The sequence below is a fragment of the Sphaerodactylus townsendi genome, linkage group LG07 (assembly GCF_021028975.2).
Source record: "Sphaerodactylus townsendi isolate TG3544 linkage group LG07, MPM_Stown_v2.3, whole genome shotgun sequence".
NCBI lineage: Eukaryota > Metazoa > Chordata > Lepidosauria > Squamata > Sphaerodactylidae > Sphaerodactylus > Sphaerodactylus townsendi.
Genome location: NC_059431.1, coordinates 50,205,231 through 50,223,346, shown reverse-complemented (window position 1 = coordinate 50,223,346; position 18,116 = coordinate 50,205,231). Strand labels below are relative to the sequence as shown.

The following is an 18,116-nucleotide window of genomic DNA, read 5'->3' as shown; positions in this document are numbered from 1 at the left end:
GAACGCCTCCCGCCTCGGACAGCTGCAGAAGAAAAGGACATAAAGGGGACCAGCCACGACCCCCAGCACCCAGCCTGCGTTTTCAAAGGTGCGCGTGGCGTGTGCAAGAGATCAACTTCCTCGCTGTGCTCAAGAAAAGAGAGCTCATTCCTGGTGGTGGTGGTCCCAGTTCTTGTCCACGCAAAAACAAATGATGTGTCAAATCTTTAAAAGAGGTGGGAGAAACACTGTAGTGAGGAAGAAATTATGAGAATGCATAGAGGTTGATTGGTGGTTTATTAAATGTGTGGATCCTGGATTTTATTTTAAAATGTTTATTTAAAATATCTGTGTCCTGGCTCTTTGCAGGAAGGATCCCACTAAGGCAAGCTACCAAAATATGACAAAAGCTTACATAATGTAATTAAAATACTAGACAAGACTGAAGATTCAAACAAGAGTTGGCTTACGGTTTTTTAAAAATCATGTTTGTTTATAATCCTCCATGGGGAAAAATGAGCAAGGGCCCAGTAAATGTGGGTGCAGTTCAAAGCTCTGGCCCTGTAAGGAGACTCAAGGTAGCTTACAAGCTCCTTTCCCCACAACAGGCACCTTGTGAGGCCCTGATGAGGATGAAGAGTTTGGATTCATACCCCATCTTCCTCTCCTATGAGGAGACTCAAGGTAGCTACAAGCTCCTTTCCCCACAACAGACACCTTGTGGGTACACCTTGTGAAGTAGGTGGGGGTGAGAGAGTTCCGAAGAACTGTGACTAGCCCAACAGCACCCAGCAGGAATGTAGGAGTGCAGAAACACATCTGGTTCACCAGATAAGCCTCTGCCACTGAGGTGGAGGAGTGGGGAATCAAACCTCGTTCTGCAGAATAGAATCCACCTGCTCTTAACCACTACACCACACTGATGAAACACTCATTCAACCATTTCATCATATGCTAGACATTTTTATTTACTCTGGCACCCCAGTTTGGTCATGAAAAGCGCAAAATCCCATTCACCTTTTCTAAAGAGTCACAGCATTTCCATCCAAATCCTCCTTCTCATCTCTATATTTCTGTAATTGAGAGAAATACTCATTACTACATGAAGATGATGTGTTATTGGTCTTTCAAGATGAATATTGTCTACTCCTGACTGGCAGTTGAGCCTGCTAGATCTCAGACAAAAGTATTTCGCATCACTATTACATGATCCTTTTAACTGGACATGCCTGGAATTAAACTTGAGACCTTCTGCATGCAAAGAAGCTCTTCTAATATGGAGCCACAGCTCTACCCTAGTATATAAACCTTGGGAGTATTTTTGGATCTCTTGCATCCAGATGATGAAAAAACTTTGCCAAATCCTGCTATATCTTACTCCTGAAAATCTCCCTTGCTACACCTTTTTTTTTTAAAAAAAATTCCTCTTGTTCTGGTAATATTTGGATGGTTATTGTCCCAGGTCCATTCCTTTCATTGCTATGCCACCTTCAGCCAATTCAGATTGCTAAAATATTATTCCATAACTACAATTATGCTATTTAGAACTGACTTTATGTAAGCAAGTTTGGCATTTCTGGAAAAGTAACTTTTAACAACATTTCTGTAGAATAAAAGTGTTACATTTTACCAGCCCTTTTTTTCATTAATATGATATAGAATAGTTGGTTGCTTAAAAGCTAATCTAAAGGGTTCTGCAAATGGCAAATCAAAATGCACTGGGGGATCATCATTCTCCCTCTGCAAATATTATCAGAAATTCTAGAGGAATTACGTTTAACACAATCATTACAGAACTTAAAAATATTGTAAATATTTTACAGCAGTGGCATCAAGGTTAAGAGCAGGTGCATTCTAATCTGGTGGAACCAGGTTTGATTCTCCACTCTGCCGCTTGAGCTGTGGAGGCTTATCTGGGGAATTCAGATTGGCCTGTGCACTCCCACACATGCCAGCTGGGTGACCTTGGGCTTTTTGGAGCTCTCTCAGCCCCACCCACTTCACAGGGTGTTTGTTGTGAAGGGAGAAGGGCAAGGAGATTGTAAGCCCTTTTGAGTCTCCTACAGGAGAGAAAGGGGGATATAAATCCAAACCCTTCTTCTAAATACCATCCAGTCTACATACTCTTATTTAGTGAATTACTGGTCCTCAAATAAGATTCCCATTTCTTTAGTATATCCCACATTTTAAATGCATCCAGTCAGAAGTCTGTAGGTGAAAAGATCCTTGTGGCCTCCCCAGATCTGTTTCCTCAGATCCTGAGTTGCTAGTGCTGGAAGGCTGTTATGAAGTCTTTCACTGGAAGAAACTGTTCTCTATTTTTGCAGGAATTAAATATCCAGCTGAATTTGAACTCTTGAACTACTTTTGCATGCTGATGATTCCCAAACTGAGGTGTGATGGCACACTACAATGCATTGCCTACAGCTCAGATGAAAAATCATTTCCTTAAGATGCTCCTAAATAGCATCTTTGCCACTGTCCCTTACTGGTGGCTGATTCATTATTACACTTTTTTTAATTGTCCAAAACACAGCTAGGAAGAAATTATTTGCAAAGTGGCTACTAAAACATTCAACCAGCTCAGGTTCACAAATTAAGGTTATTTTGAATGACTTCAGCAAAAACTACACAGTTGATGTGGCTAAATTTAATTTTGCTGTTAATTCTGTTTCTTAAATTCTTTTGGTGTATGGCCTATATGGGTTATTTAACCTCAGCAAAGTAAAGTTATGAAATTTTTGTGACTGCCAAGAGGACTTTGGGTCACAGACAGAAAGCCATCATATCCAACTGGGAAACCCTTTTTCAAACAGTCTCAAAGAACGATCTCAGAGGCTTCTGGTCCATTGTGGCTGGTGGCATGTGAACCCCTACAATTCCAATATCTGTCATTGATCAAAAATTTTGGTTCACTTATTTTCAAGAACTATCTGGGGCCAATCATGGTAGACCCTCAATGACCCCTTGCATTGTATCTTGTCATGCCTTCACTTGGCTGCCAATATTATCGGCCAAAATTAGACCTCTCAAGGAGCAACTACAGCCACATACATCACCAGGACCTGACACCATATTTCACGAGCAGTATAAAACCTTCATAGATTGGTGGTTCAGGTTAGGATGTGGCAAAGTGTCAAATTCCCCGTTCAGACAATAAATCACTTGATCGGTTCAAGGCTTTTATTGAAGACATGTCAGGAAGATAGAGAGTTCTGGTGAAAACCACGCCAAACTCTTGCTAATATGAGTGTAAGATCCCCACCCCCCTGCATGAGAAGCAGACAGTTGGCATTGTCTGGTCTGGAGTCTCTTCCCAGCTGCAGAACTCCAAGGCCACAGCTAGAAGTGATAATACTGCACCCGCAAAAGCGATCCCCTCCCCATGGCACCATCATGATATTTCCACTCTCTTTTAGACCCGGTTTGTTAGGATAGGCTTGGTCAAATGCTTTAATGAGCTTGGGAGCTCGAATGCAGGTTGCATTCACTCACTCATTTTGTCCAGGTGAATAACCCTTCCATGAGATTAGATAATGCAAGTGGTTGAAATAGATGCGAGAGTTTTGGGGCCAGAACTATACAGAGTTTTTCCAGGGAAACACTGACAGAGGGAGGGAAGCAGAGAAAACTGAAGGTGGGGGCAGATAAAGGAAAGTTGGCCAGAGGGGGAGGGAAAAAGAGAGAGAAAAAAGGGAGAGGCTGTAGAGGCGTGCATAGAAAAGAAGGAAGAAATAATGGGAAGGAAAAATTATATGCCTCTCTGCAAGTCCTACCTTACTTTCTTACAAATTTAAAATAAGCAGTTTATGGCATTATTTTTTTCACTATATTACTACATGTAAGAATAAAGGTTGCTATATTTAACAGCAAGCAAAGTAGATTCCAAACTAGATGTTACTGACTTTTTTAATTTAAGAGCACATCCAACTTTTACACAAAAGCTTTGGTTGACTGGAATGATATGCACATTTAAAATGCAGCATTTTCTGATAGAAAATAATAAACATGACATGTACATTCAGAGGTCAGCAAGACAAACATATAAAGTCCATATTACAAAGTTACATTATAGAAAATGAAACAGTTGCAGTGACAAGCTATGAACCTATTACATATTTGGTATCTTAAACACGACTTTAGAATTTCTCATATGACCCACTGAAAGTCAGCAGGAATCTGGCAAGCATAATCAGCAATTACATCTTTGCAGAGAATTGCTGGATGAAAACATGAAAAAGCCTGTATTCGTAGTGATGTTAATTGAAGGTAGGACTCCTATAATTTATCAGGAAACTACTGCTGATACTTACTCTTTTTAAATATCAGTTGCAGTAATGGTCACAAATGTATTTGAGAGAGCAGTAAGTATTCAGAATGTCATCAAGCCACAAAGGAAACTATAGGACGACTTATCTGTAAGTCATGACTGGCAAACCTGAATATTTTTTAAAGGTCAGTGGAGCTGCTAACTATTTTGTCAGAACTGAAACTGGAAAATGTTCAACTGTCTTTAACTAGAGTCTGAAAATCAATAAACATTAAAAGAACAATAATGGGCTAATATCCAAATGTTCGCTAAATTTGAATTTGGTAATACTGCAATTTCTTGTACTTTTAAATATGACAGTACCATTTGCAGATATATAAAGTTCACAAACATGAAATGTTAACAGACCAGCTGTTTCTTTTTTTCCTTATAAAGCCTATTTATCCAAACGTGGATTATTTCATTAAGCAATATTCTGAAGAAACCTGTGAAGAAAGCATCTTTTCAACAAAACAGAAACCCTTAGAAAAAGCATAAACAGAAAACATCTTGAGTTTAGGACAGAAATCCATATTTTAAAGCACAGATATTAACAACCAAAATACATTTGAATGTTGAGGTCTGATGTACACAAAAAGAATGGAAATTCAAAGAGATGCGACCCATAACTCTCCTTAGTATACTTAAAATAGAAAAAAATGTTTCAATAACAAGCAATGTTCTCTTTAGAAATGTATCTAAATAAGAGATTCTCCCAGGTCAATGCAATTCTATGTAAAGTTTCTCCAGTCTAATCTCATTGCAAACAATAGGCTGGGTCTGGAGTAACTGCATAGGATTGAACTGTGAGTGAGCTGGGACATTAAAAATTGTTCATAACTTATGAATACTTGAACTTTTAACAATAGACCTTTAGCTGACTATTACCAGTATTGCTGTAATGTGCTCTCTTCCAGCTGCCTCAGAACGGAAGAGAGGAAGTGACACTTGTAAAAACCGTTTGTAAAGCTGGAGCAAGTCAGGAGAATCTGGCACAAGATAAAATGTTACATCTGACTCCATCTGAAGTCAGCATGACTCTGAAGTGGAGCCAAAGAAAAAGTTCTTATTCCCTACCAAGGTGCTGGTGGAAGAAGAAAGAAGAGAAAGACCATCAGTGAGTGTAAGGACGTCAAACTTGGGTGAAGTGGGCGTGTGTCAAGACATTTAGTATTGGAGGAAAATGTTTCTCTGTGTAGCCACCGGATCTGGAGATACAATATTTTCTTTGCTTCCCTAGTCTTACCTGGTTGGAAGGAAGTTATATGTAATTGCCCGGTCATTTCTGATTACTGTTTTATACTGTTGGTCACCACTGTGAGCACAAACTTTCTTGGAACTGAAATGAAAGCAATACACCTTTCTAATTGGCATGTAAATTAGTTATATAGCACTTAGGTATCTCAAAAATAATCTGGTACACTTAGCATTAGGAACTCTACAGGGAGTAGCAGGATAGATCTGCCCAGTTGGCAGTTTTAAGTACTTTTCACCTGTCATCAAGATCTAAAATACAATAATACCAGTTTGGAATTGGACCACTCATTAAGTTCAGTTTTTTTGGGGACAGCTGTTCAAAAGATGGCTGCTTTCTGGGGGCATATTAATGTGAGATGGCAATGAAGGTTTCCTTCCTTGTGCCGGCCTTTGTTACAGCCCAGATAGAAATTGTCTTGTCTGATCTATTCCCTTTCTGTCTTTTCCCCAGCAGCACCTAGGGTGCAAAGCGATCTATTAGGCTGTTTTGGTGTGTGCGTGAGCAAAGATGAGAAAAAGTTGTGCAGTTTATCTGACCAGTTCCTTAAAATTATGAATGTAAACCTCTTTGCTTTTCATATTTTAGAAACAAAGGAATCACCTGAATATATACAATATATGCACTACATAAATCATTTTCTATACAGAAAAAATCATTGATACAGACAAAAGTGAAAAGCCTTTAAAAACTAACTTGTTTTTCTACAAAGAAATGTACAGTGCAACAGATGTGACAGGAGGTCCTTCCAGTTTTGTCAGAAGTGCTTCATTTCTTCAAGAGAGCTAAATCACCAACATTATGCTATTATTGGTCATCCCCCTTCTGGCTTTTCATGCTGCAGTCTTTAAACATGAGGAGGTAGAGGATCAACGGTACCTGGATAAGAGCAACACAGAAGAATGCTTCTTGTAAAGTGTATGTATATATATGTACATGTATATGCGGGTGTATATACACATTCCACAATTCATAGTTGTAAGATGACCTAGCTGACAAAAGACACTCTTCATACTAGTTCATATTTAAGGGCTCCATGGGAAGGGGGGAGGGTTCATCTTAGACCAAACAGAAAATGGGGTGCTTCTGCAAATGTTTCAGACCAATGAGTAGTTTCCCTATGATCTTATGGGTTTTTCACCCAACACCTCTTGCTGCGTGTGTGCAAATTTAACAGCAAGATGCAGAGGTCTCTTGTCCAGAGCATGTATGTGTTTTAGCTCTATTTTAATTGTTTTAATAATGTGTTCTTGTTAGGCTTTAATTGCTTTTAAGATGTGTTTTTATTATGTATGTTTTAGTCTGTTACATGCACTGGTGATCGTGAGCAGGGCAGAAAAGCAGGGTATAAACTTTGTAAATAAAGAAATAAATCACATCCTAATATTGTACCACAAATCTCACAAACTTTACTTACTCGAAGAAGGCACCTCCACAGTTTGCCGATCCAAAAAAACTTCAAGTGGTGTTGGCTGGATTTTAGCAGGTGTGTATGTATTTAAAGAACTTTTCCTTCCTGATATGGCATTCACATATGATGGAGAGTCTAAAAGAATAAAAAAAAATTAAACAAATTTGCTTTCCTCTTCTTTGCCACATATCTTTACGTTGTGATTTTTAAAACAAATACAGATTATATAGTACAACAATGCAGGCAATATTATTTGGTTGATAACAGTAATAACACTTGTTTTGACAACATGTAACACAATGAAATATGAATGGTACCATGAACATATTCTGCCCCAATATTACTATTTATCAACATGAATCTTAGCGACTGCTACTATTGCTCCTTTAGAATTGATAAAAATACTCATCATTTGTCTTCCAGGAAACCCATTTATAAAAACCTGAAAGTTATGTCACTAGATTGAAGTTGGAATTCATGCACACCACAAACATTAACCTTCAGTCACAGAACAGACAAAAAAGCTAGAAGCTAGTGTTCCAAATAAAACAATACACTGATCTGGTTATAGATGTCACTGTGCTCAAGGTAAAATAATCTGCTTTAGATGCAAGGGTTTCATCACCACTCCCTCCTCCCCACTGTCATCCCTAGCAGCATCTGAAGATTGTCTAAGTTTAAAACAAAGCTTGCAGCACAGAGATGGAGAAGGGGCAGAGTATAAATGCCTGACAGGATATGCTCTCCTGTGGATCATAACCACTGTGCAAATGTGCCTAAGTTACTATTAAAATATTGTGGCACAGCATGCAAGACAACCAACAAATGTAAAATTGCATTTTCTTTACTTCAGGAACAACTGAGAAGGTAGTGGTACTGTGGGTGATGCGGCAATATGCCGGTCCATAGATAAATGAAGAAATACTTATTTGACTAAATTTGAGACTGTTTATGAGTCGTACATCATAAAACACAACTCGTATTTTAATATATTGCCTATGTTTTGTAGTTTTTTTGCAGTTTCACCCCCCTCCCCAAAATATGGACGTAATTACCCAAGGAAGCCGTGGATGTCTGTGGAAGGTCGTCACAAGAAGTGGAAGCGGCAATGGAGGCCAGGAAATCATCCACTTGTTTTAATGACAAGGAGTTATGGAGAGTTTCTAGAGGGCATATAGAAGGCACCATGGAGTACAATTCAAAACCTGTAAAAGAAAAAAAAGAAAAACACAACACAGATTTCCAACATAAAAAGAAGCAACTGAGCTATCATACTGACAAAGCAACAAGCATGACAGCCAGCATCCAAAGAGAACAGTGTGTGTTAGTGGTACCCAAGCACTTCTTCATGCAGGGGGGCTCTCCTGCTTTTCATTTCTGTTTTTAACTCTGCACTGTGAATGAGGCAGCTCCAAAGAGTCGCTTGACTTTCAGGAGAGGAGTTTTTTTTTTAAGAGAGGGAGAGGAGTGGAAAAAAAGGGCTGCAGTAAAAGGAGGATATTCACAAACAGCTCCTTAGATCTCATTCAACATACATTCTGGGCATAAACACATTTTATCATATCACTGAACTTTGGTTACTGCATCACATACTAAAGCAATGCAGTGCAGGTCTTAGAAGTGTCAATGTTTATTGTATACTAAGCTCAAGATTCTTTCTATATACAATACAAAAACATGCATAATGAAATGAATCTAAGGCAGCAATGGCTTCAAATTACAAAAGCCAGATTTAGGAAATCATTCAAGTTAAATGCTCAGTATTTCCAAAGGTTATTTCCAAAGCCATCATAGTCGACTTTTCCAGTTGAAAAGGAGTCTGACAGTGGAAGATGTTAGCTGCTGTTTTCACAGAAGAAAACAAGGGAAGCCTCTTTCTTACAACTTCAACATTTAGGCATAATGTGTCTCCTTTATACTAGTTTCAACTTCATTATAACAGTTACTGAAAACCACAAATAAATATGAAATCCAGAGTTAACACAACTTAAGTAAAGGAATACTGATATTTCATAACCAACCATGCCTTCTTCCATCACCACTGATAGAAAAAACAGACAAATACAGGCTTCATAAAGCATGGCTGTAAACTAATTTTTACAGCTCCCAGCACAACTATGTCCACAGCATCAGTATTAGAATGGTCAAAACTTTATTTCAATTGTGAATTTCTCCCTTTATTTCAGTGAAAGAGATTTGTTAATGTATAAATATTCATAATTTAAGTTCAAGGTATATTAAAAAATCAATATATTAGCAAAAACCCATAACCAGAAATGTCTATCCTCAAACACCTCTTTTATCTAGAATTACTTTTCTAATATTAAATTTATAAAGAAAGAATCCTAGAAGCTTTAAACAAGAAACTTTGCCACATAACATTTCTGTACCATGTATAATTACAGCAGCGAATCATCTGTGTGCGATTTCAATTAATTGTATTTAATACACTTAACAAATCTTCTAAAAATAAAATACTACACATGCAGGCAAGCGCAAACCCTTTCTTTGCATTACAGTAAATTCCACAACTTCAGCTTTCCCTGGCTAAAGAAAAAAATTGCATTTATGTGAATATCTATAAAATCCCAAGAAGGAATTTAGTGGGACAATGGCAGGTTATTTTGTTTATTAAATGAAAGCACTCATGTCTATGTTAAGACTTAGACATTAATACCTTAGAAAAATGTTATATAATGTTATTTCCTCTTGCTGCTTCTACCTCTGCCTACCAGGTTACAAGAACCACTAGCCACTTCAGCACAGACACACACACCTTTTAGGAGCTTCCTTATGGAATTACCAAGCATTAGAATAATGCTCTGTGGCAACATTTATAATAGACCATTTCCAAGGGCCTGACAATGGAAACTGTGCAATTGTATTAATTTGTGTTTTATTTTTTAAAGTCCCTGACAGATATTACCTCTTTTAATATTTGACCTTCTGTAGTCATGAACTGACTGTCTATGGTAAAATCTCAGTTTCCTTCAAAATGCAAGACAATGAAAGGGTTAGCGCAGCAACTTAAGAAAGCCACCCTGCCGTCTTACATTTGAAAGCTATAAAGACATACCACTGGAGCCTAGATATCCCTCAGAGGAAACCGACCAGCACCTATAAAGGTCTGGATGTTCTGTACAGAGGCCCAGAAAATAAGGTAGAACACTGTCAGAAGATAACTTGTTTCGTCATGTTGCTTGAATACCAAGATGAAAGGAAGGGAAAGACTGAAATGGGTTAAAGGTTGCATTATCAATTTAGAGTTATGGAAGTCATAGAAATGGGAAAAGAAGAGACAATACACCACCAATATATGTTTTCAAAGCAAGCAGTGCCACCCCCAAGTATCTCAGGAAGTAAAATTTAGGCTTCAGAGTAATACATATAACATGCAGTAAATTGTGAAAGATGTGAGGAAACATTAAATGCGAAATCTGCTTTAACACTATAAATTAAGGAGTACAAAACACTTGAAAATTAAATTACAATGTGGCCAGCTGGGTACTGAAGATATGAAAGTAATTTTCCTAATTATATAAACATTTAATTTTTTTCTTCTCAAACTCAATGTTCAATTATTTAGAATCACTAAACTTGGCTTTTTCTCTCTTTGATAATAATTTCAGAGTAAATGCCCATATTTCCAGAGCTACTAGTGCAATCCTTTTGAACATCATTACTATGGCCCAAGTTAGTCCAATTCTGTCAGATCTTGGAAGACAAGCAGGGTCAGCCCTGATTAATACATGGATGGGAAAATCCAGGGCTGCTACACAGAGGCAGTCAAACACCTCTGTTCAACTCCTGCCTTGCAAACTGTATAGGGTCGCCATATGTTAGCTGTACTTTCCAACTTGTGAAATTCTTTTAAACATCATAACTATGAATTAGGGAAGTTATATTTATAACTATTCTTCGCAACTGAAGTAAACCTGTGATCTTCTTTCTTGCAGCAGATGTACAGGAGAATATACAAACAGATCTTCAGTTTCAGTGAGATACTGTATTATCTTACTACTGTGAGTGAATGGTGTCAGAAAATTATTTAATGGCAATAGAAGAAACTGAATGTGGAAGTCTTTTTCCCCCCACCTGCTACTGATAGTTTAATTTCTGCAATGGCAGAATTAGTTCAATGACAATACTTTTAATATATGGAGGAGGAAAGATACTTCCCAAGTTCTTATTTCAACAGTAGAATAAGGAAGTTCATAGACTTCAAGAGGAAAACAAAATGGAAGATACCTCTGATTAACAACAGAGTAAAAATACTGGTATAAAGATAAAATATAAAAAGTAACTGGAACTTTGAATGAACTGTATAAAATGTTTATTATTCTGTCATCATTATTACTATGATTATAATAAAGGTAAGATATTTAATGTCCCGAAGTCTGTGTGGTAACTGACAAAAACATAAGCAAGATTTTCAGTTAACTTTTACTTTAAGTCTAGCAGTGCTTTAAGAAAGATGGTAACAAACTCTGTTTGTCATTTATAATGAATGTATGAGTTTAGAGAGGATAGGCTTGTTCACAGCACTTAGCTATGAAAGACAAAAGGAATCTCCACAACCAGAGACAAAATACATCTGAGCCCTAGATTCAGAAGATAAACAATACAGGGCTGCGAGTTCCTAGAGATTATGTGCCAGAAACAAAATGCTGGAATACAGAAAACTTGAGACTGATTTAGCAACACAGTTCTTATGTTGAATTCTAAAGGTTCAGGGCAAAGATATCCACTGCAGGTTATAGGAAAAGAATATTAAGCTACGGAGAAAGAACTAAGAGGCATTTAAGATCAGAAAAGGTTTCAATTTACGCTAGACAAGTCGCATTGGTTGGTTTTTAAGAAAGAACTGATGTAATTTATCCCCCACCCCCCAAAAAATCGGATGAGTATTTTAAAAATTAGGTTAACAAATTAAAGGGGGAAAGGGATTTAAACTACCATATGTTTAATAATCAAATATTGGGATATGTGATTGGTTGGAATTAGGAAGGAGGGTGGTAGACAATACTGCACATCCTGTGGTTTGGAAAGGATGAAGTAAGGGAGCATTGTTTGTTTGTTTTTAAAATAAAAGCAAAACATACCATTGGTTGGGTGTCGAGCAAATGAGATAGAAAACCTTTTAACAGCAGAACCACGTGTGGTGTCTGAGAAAGAGAAAAACAGGTACCTGAAATTCAAAACAACTACCAAAAGAGGGACATTTCATGAAAGGACGGAAGAGAAAAAAATGAAGAGGTGGTTAGAATTAAGTGACACACAGACAGAATTGAGGAGTGCATAGGCCAAACAGGTTTAAAAGTAGATAAACTTTTCTTTTTTGATACTATTGGATGTTTAATGGAGTATATGGAAGATAAAATATGGGTGAACTTATGATTCTGATATACAAAGTTATATACATGGTTAGAGTTTAATACCATGAAAGAAACATAATGAAAAAAATTACATGGTTAACCCCCAAGAGTATTAACAAGCACAGCATATTACTATATCAAAAACAATAGGAATAAGGTACTGACATTTCTACTCTGATAAATATCCTGGCAAATTAAAACTAAGAACAAAGCCTATTTCTCTATGCAGTGCTTTACTAAAATGATTTTCCTAAAAACACCTAAGATTTTTTTTCAGTGTTTCAAGAAGTTATACAGAAGTTATACAGAATTAAACTGTATCTTTTGTTCCTTAAACAGTAGTATATTTTAACTCTCTAAACCCTTATATTTAGAAGACAACGTGCATTAATAAATAGGAGGAACAAAAAATCTGTGCCATTAATTCAATCAAGCTTAGAGAAATAAAGAATAAAACTCTCTATAGGTAATACTGGAGAATTGTACTCTAAAATTCTATTTAACCTACAGGCCTAGGGCCTTGCCTTCAAAATTCTGATGTGCACATTTGAGTGGGTGTGTGTAAGTGCATGTGCGAAAGTGTGCACATACCATCTATGCAGCCAGAAGAAGTCACCTTTATACGATGGATACGAGCATAATCCTGTAGGTTAGGTGCACTCGAAGAACCCCCGAGCACAGTGGTGCTAAACAGGCCCGCACAGTGAGACCCTGATAGGAGTTAGAGAAAATACATACAGCAACCAGGTGTTCTTCCATTCATATTGGGGATGCATGCAGCATGCAAGCATATAGCTCTTACCACAAAAAAGGCAGCTTCTGGCAGTGCCTTCAATATAGTCACAATATGCTTATAATGATATAGCAGTATTTGCAGGATGTAACTATAATAATTTAATGTGTTATATATCAGAATTTCCTTTACTAATTACATACAGAAAGAAGATTGGAATTTAATGAAGAGGCTTCATGTCATTTCCTGTTATCAGACTTAGTAAAGAAAAAAATCGCCAGATTGGAGAAATGTAAAACAAAAAATGGTTGATGGGAGAAAGAAAATGTTAAACATTTCAGAACTTACAACTGAACATATTAAAATGAATATGGAATTCTGGAAATGAAAGCAGGCACAATCTATGGTGAGTTTCTCCTACGCAACCCCATTGAAATTCTGACAAAGTGAAACAGATTTCTTGCATCGGTTCTACTTGAGACTTAGCTTTGCCATGAAATTTTCCTAGTACTTATTTTTATTCATACTAAACATATTAATTTCACATTAATATGTTTAGTATGGAGACAGTCAGCATGGTGAAGTGATAACATTATCAGATTAAGATCTGGATACCCAAGTTTAAATCCCCATTCTATTCTGAAAGCTTGTTGAGTGCACCTTGGGCCAGTCACACAGGGCTGTTGTGAGGATAACATGGAGGCAAGGAGAATGATGCTTTGTGCCCCACTGGGGAGAAAAGTAGAGTATAAATAAATAGGTTTGTTTTTGGTTAGCAAAAAAATTATAACTTATGTAAAAAGTGTTCCAATTATTTTAAAGTGAAATTTACCTGAAAGTTACAGAAATATTATACAACCCAAGGATTATTTTACAAAGATTTTTTTTAAATACAAAAGAATGCACTATTGGTACCTTTATATATGTAATACTGTGGTAATGTTATTGTTTACACTACAGTTATAAGTGTGAAAAACAGGTTACCTGAAACAATCCAACGTTGTCATGAAGTTTATACCAATGGTGTTTATACTACTATACTTGCCTTTTGGTTTATTACCCTTTGATCCCTTTAAGTCATTGGTCTACTACTCTTTAGTCTTTTTGCTTCCCAGTACTGATTAAAAATTTCTGTCATTACCGCTAATGACTCGATGAAAACACATTACTAGCACAATGTGATGAATCACAGCCAATACAAATGAGTGCCTGATATGTGGCAAAAGCTTTGGAATCAAAGTAATGCTTTCAACTTATACACACAAATTTACTGATTTTCATTAATCGTGAAGTAACATATAACAGACAACAAGATTATGTAATAATTAAAGACTATTAGAAAAATACACTTCAGCAATCAAAAGCATCTAATGTACTGATTTTGCTAAAAAAAATTACGCATAAAATATTAAATAAAGACTATTCCTAGTAAAGGAGTGAAGTATTAGATAGACATATAAACATCTAATGTACACAGCACTGAATATGTTTCTGTTTGATTCAATATGTATGGAAAAGTTATCCAGAATGAGACTGTATGCATTTAGGGCAGAATGCAACATTGTATATTAATATAAAATAATATCAACATCACAGTGCTTAACTGAAAATCAAACATGATGCCTGCTTTAACGAAACAGATACAATGGCCAAGCTTGTACACTAAAAGCTGTAGTAGATGGAATTTGAGGTAGTGCAAAGAACTTTATTCTGCCTGTAAAACTGAAATTCTCATAAGAGACAAATCACTGAGAAAAGTAAATGTTTGAATTCCCAAAAGTATTTTTTCAAGTGTTTCTACTCCACAGAAGAGAACCCCCCCAAAACACTTTAAAATATTCTAAAATGATCCTCATTAACATATCATCAAGCAAATATAGATTTGGTCAAAAGAATTCAATGGTGACACCTTGCCTTTAACAATCCAATATCTTCTATTTTGTATAAATATGTTGGTGATGCACTGTCCAATCACTGCAGACTTTAAAAAAGACATTCAGCTTGTTGGAAGAATACCAACCACAAGGTAGCTTAATTTTAAAGCATATACATACCTATGCCACTTGACTTTTGCTCCACAATTGTTCTAGGTGTTCGAAAGTGACTGTTGTTTTCCGGTGGCACCTGAACATAGGAAACAGATAAATAAGGACAAAAGTACACCAGTGGGCTTGAAGAATCCATAAAGCTCAAAACAGCGACCTGTTCAGGACATTCAGGTATTAATAAGCCATATGATGTGTTAGTAGAAATACAAAAATAATAAGGCGGATCATGCAATGCTGCTGAAATGAGTCCACTTCACTCATAAGGTCCTTGCAATGAGGGGGTACAAAGCAGGCATTCATGACCAAAACAGGCAGACACCAAGAAATATATGAAAACACAGACAACTGTGTCACTTTAGTTTACCAAATGAACACTCCTAAACTGCGCCTGTATTGGAAGGGAGAAAAAAAAAGGAAACACAGACAGACTGATGAGGTCACTATACAGTATCTGATCCACACAAAGGCTCTATCAGGGATAACTTCTAATGTTGATAGTGTTTAACGTAAAACACTTTTTCTCTGTCTGACTGCTTTATAGTTCCAGGAGGAAATGGAAATAACTAGTTTTCAGAAAAAGAAGTTCTTGAGAAAAGTCATTTTTAACAGAACGTCATCCATTGTTTAATATAAATGAGTGTTTCAATTTAATATTATCAAGACTATTTTATTGAATATATACTATTTTACCAATTCTCCTGTACTTAAATATTTCAGAATATCATACATTACAATGGATGAAGTACTATATTTGAAAAAGAAAGGAGGCAAAGAAGGTTCCCCCCATTATAGGAATTGAAAACATAATTATTAGTAATATGGGTTGTATAACCAGACAGTTAATATCAGACCACTGAAAGTATCATCTATGCTAATCCAACTGGCCGATAGCAAAATCCTTCTCCCAACAAATTATTACAATTATGGCATTCTGCATTATTTTAATATACCTACCACCAATTTATGCAATGCTGGTTTTGCTCTTTAGGGAAAAAAGTCTTAAAGGACAACTAAGCCAAAGCTGATGTCCATTTTGTTTGGGAACTAACTACATTATAGTGCCGAAAACAAACCAATTCAAAGTTCTAACATCTAATGTATTGAATGAAATAGTATGAAAAAAAACCATGCACTTGCTTTTTTCCCCCCAAACATTCTTGGAAGTAAATATTTTTTTAATCACATTTTAATGACTGGTGAAATAATTTACTCCAAATAAAATCCAGAACAAGGGATTAGATGTCCTTAAAGACAGTTGGTTTTTGCTCAGAATGCATAGCAATGTTTAATGAAGTAAAGTTTAAAAACCTGTTGCCATGAGCCAAAAATACTGGATGTGAAAGCCAGTGATTTAGGGGAGACAGGGGAAGAAGTGATTTGTTCCCCTGATCTGCGTCTTCGACGCCCAGTACCCACACCACTGGTGTAATGCAGCCAGGTACCAATACACTCTGGGCTAGACACACTCAGGGGGCTCTCTTCCTGGAAGTGAGAAAGGGGGCAAAAAAACAGCAAAGCATGCAACGTTAGATTCATAGCCAAATGATAAGAAAATAAAATACAGTTTTGTTTGCACCCTTTTCCAAATACTTCCACCATTACACAGTAACGTTTCCCACTAATTAAGTTACATGGCACACAAGCACCAATTCAGCTACAGTTTTCACCAAAGATAAATTACACTAATGGCAAGTTAATGGCATCTTTAAAACCACTGAAGGGAACTTATGTGCATATGATTTCATGGGCCATATATACCTTTTACTTAATTGTCACTGTTCTCTTCTAATGCATTATTCAATAAAGGGGCTATAGACCCCTTTCTGTTTAATAAAAATCAGCTATAGGTGACACCAACTATCCTGCTATAATCTACCTATGAGTTTCAACTGACCATATGTAAATCATTGCATTGCTTTAAAGCACTGATGGTAAAGCACCTAGTATCAAGATGAAAAACATGTTAAACAACAAGATTGGTTGGGAGATAGGCTTGGATGTTCATGTTAACTTGCTTTATTTTTGTTCACTTGCAGTCCAAAAAGAAAGTCAATTGCATATCTGCACATTAATCTGCACATTAAAACTAGCTTGCCTTTTAAAACTGCATTTTATAATAGAAGAAAACAAAACTCTCAGTGTCTTTGAAATGAACAAAAAAGGATTAAAATTAAGCTGTGTGTTCCAGATCCTCCCATTTTCAAATTTTAGTATACTATGAAGGAACCTTGGACTTTTTGTAAATGATCTTTCTCATCAGTAATTGGGAAGGTACCCTGCAGAATGGATTGACCATCCTTGTTCGGAACCAGCAAGATTGAACACATTGGATACCAAACATCCCTTTCTGTGGGAAGAAGTTTTTCTCAGTTCCTGGACAGTTAATTCTAGCAAAAGGGGGGAGATTGTAATGCGTTATCTTCAACACTATGTGAAGATAAAATATCAGAAGGAGAAAAGCAGCTACACGGGGTGAGACAAATAAAGCACTGATCCCCATTGTGCAGCAAAATACTTTGAGTGGATCAGAATACCATCTAACCATCGTTAAGAAGAGCCATTCATAAATCCAGCCTTCTTTTTCCATTGTTGATGGAAGGTATTCTGCAAAATAGGATATTCAGATAGGTAGTGTATGTATCAATTCTGTTATGTTGCATGAAAGAGGCGGTAGATGACCAGATGGGTGCCTTAGAAACCTTTTTTGAACAGAGCCCTATAACAGAAGGTTCTGGAAGTTGCAGCATCTCTCCTTAAAGGGCAGTCATCCCAAACAGAGACTTTAGATAACACATCTTACAAATTAGAAAGTAGTATGCCTGGAGGCCTACTTGGGAGGTTTGCCCAAGAAAGCAGGATGAATTAAACAGAACAAGAATCTGAACATCTTAAGCCCCGCAACATACGTACTACCTGTCCCGCCCTGACTTAGTCTCAGTGATTCATGAAATGGTCACTTCCAGTCTGGACTACTGTAACTTGCTTTGGGTTACCTCTGAAGCTGGT

At 36.7% G+C, this 18,116-nt stretch overlaps 1 protein-coding gene across 1 annotated transcript in view; it reads right to left on the bottom strand.

The window, feature by feature from the left end:
- Window positions 1-3,870: 3,870 nt before the first annotated feature.
- The window catches only part of PPIP5K2 (diphosphoinositol pentakisphosphate kinase 2), a 76,548-nt gene continuing 62,302 nt past the window's right edge, over window positions 3,871-18,116 (bottom strand). Inside the window, 8 exon segments of the mRNA XM_048504259.1 lie at window positions 3,871-6,422; window positions 6,961-7,089; window positions 8,010-8,159; window positions 10,031-10,090; window positions 12,057-12,119; window positions 12,921-13,040; window positions 15,117-15,186; window positions 16,419-16,592. Of these exon segments, the coding sequence (XP_048360216.1) occupies window positions 6,391-6,422; window positions 6,961-7,089; window positions 8,010-8,159; window positions 10,031-10,090; window positions 12,057-12,119; window positions 12,921-13,040; window positions 15,117-15,186; window positions 16,419-16,592 (798 nt within the window). The 3' untranslated portion in view covers window positions 3,871-6,390.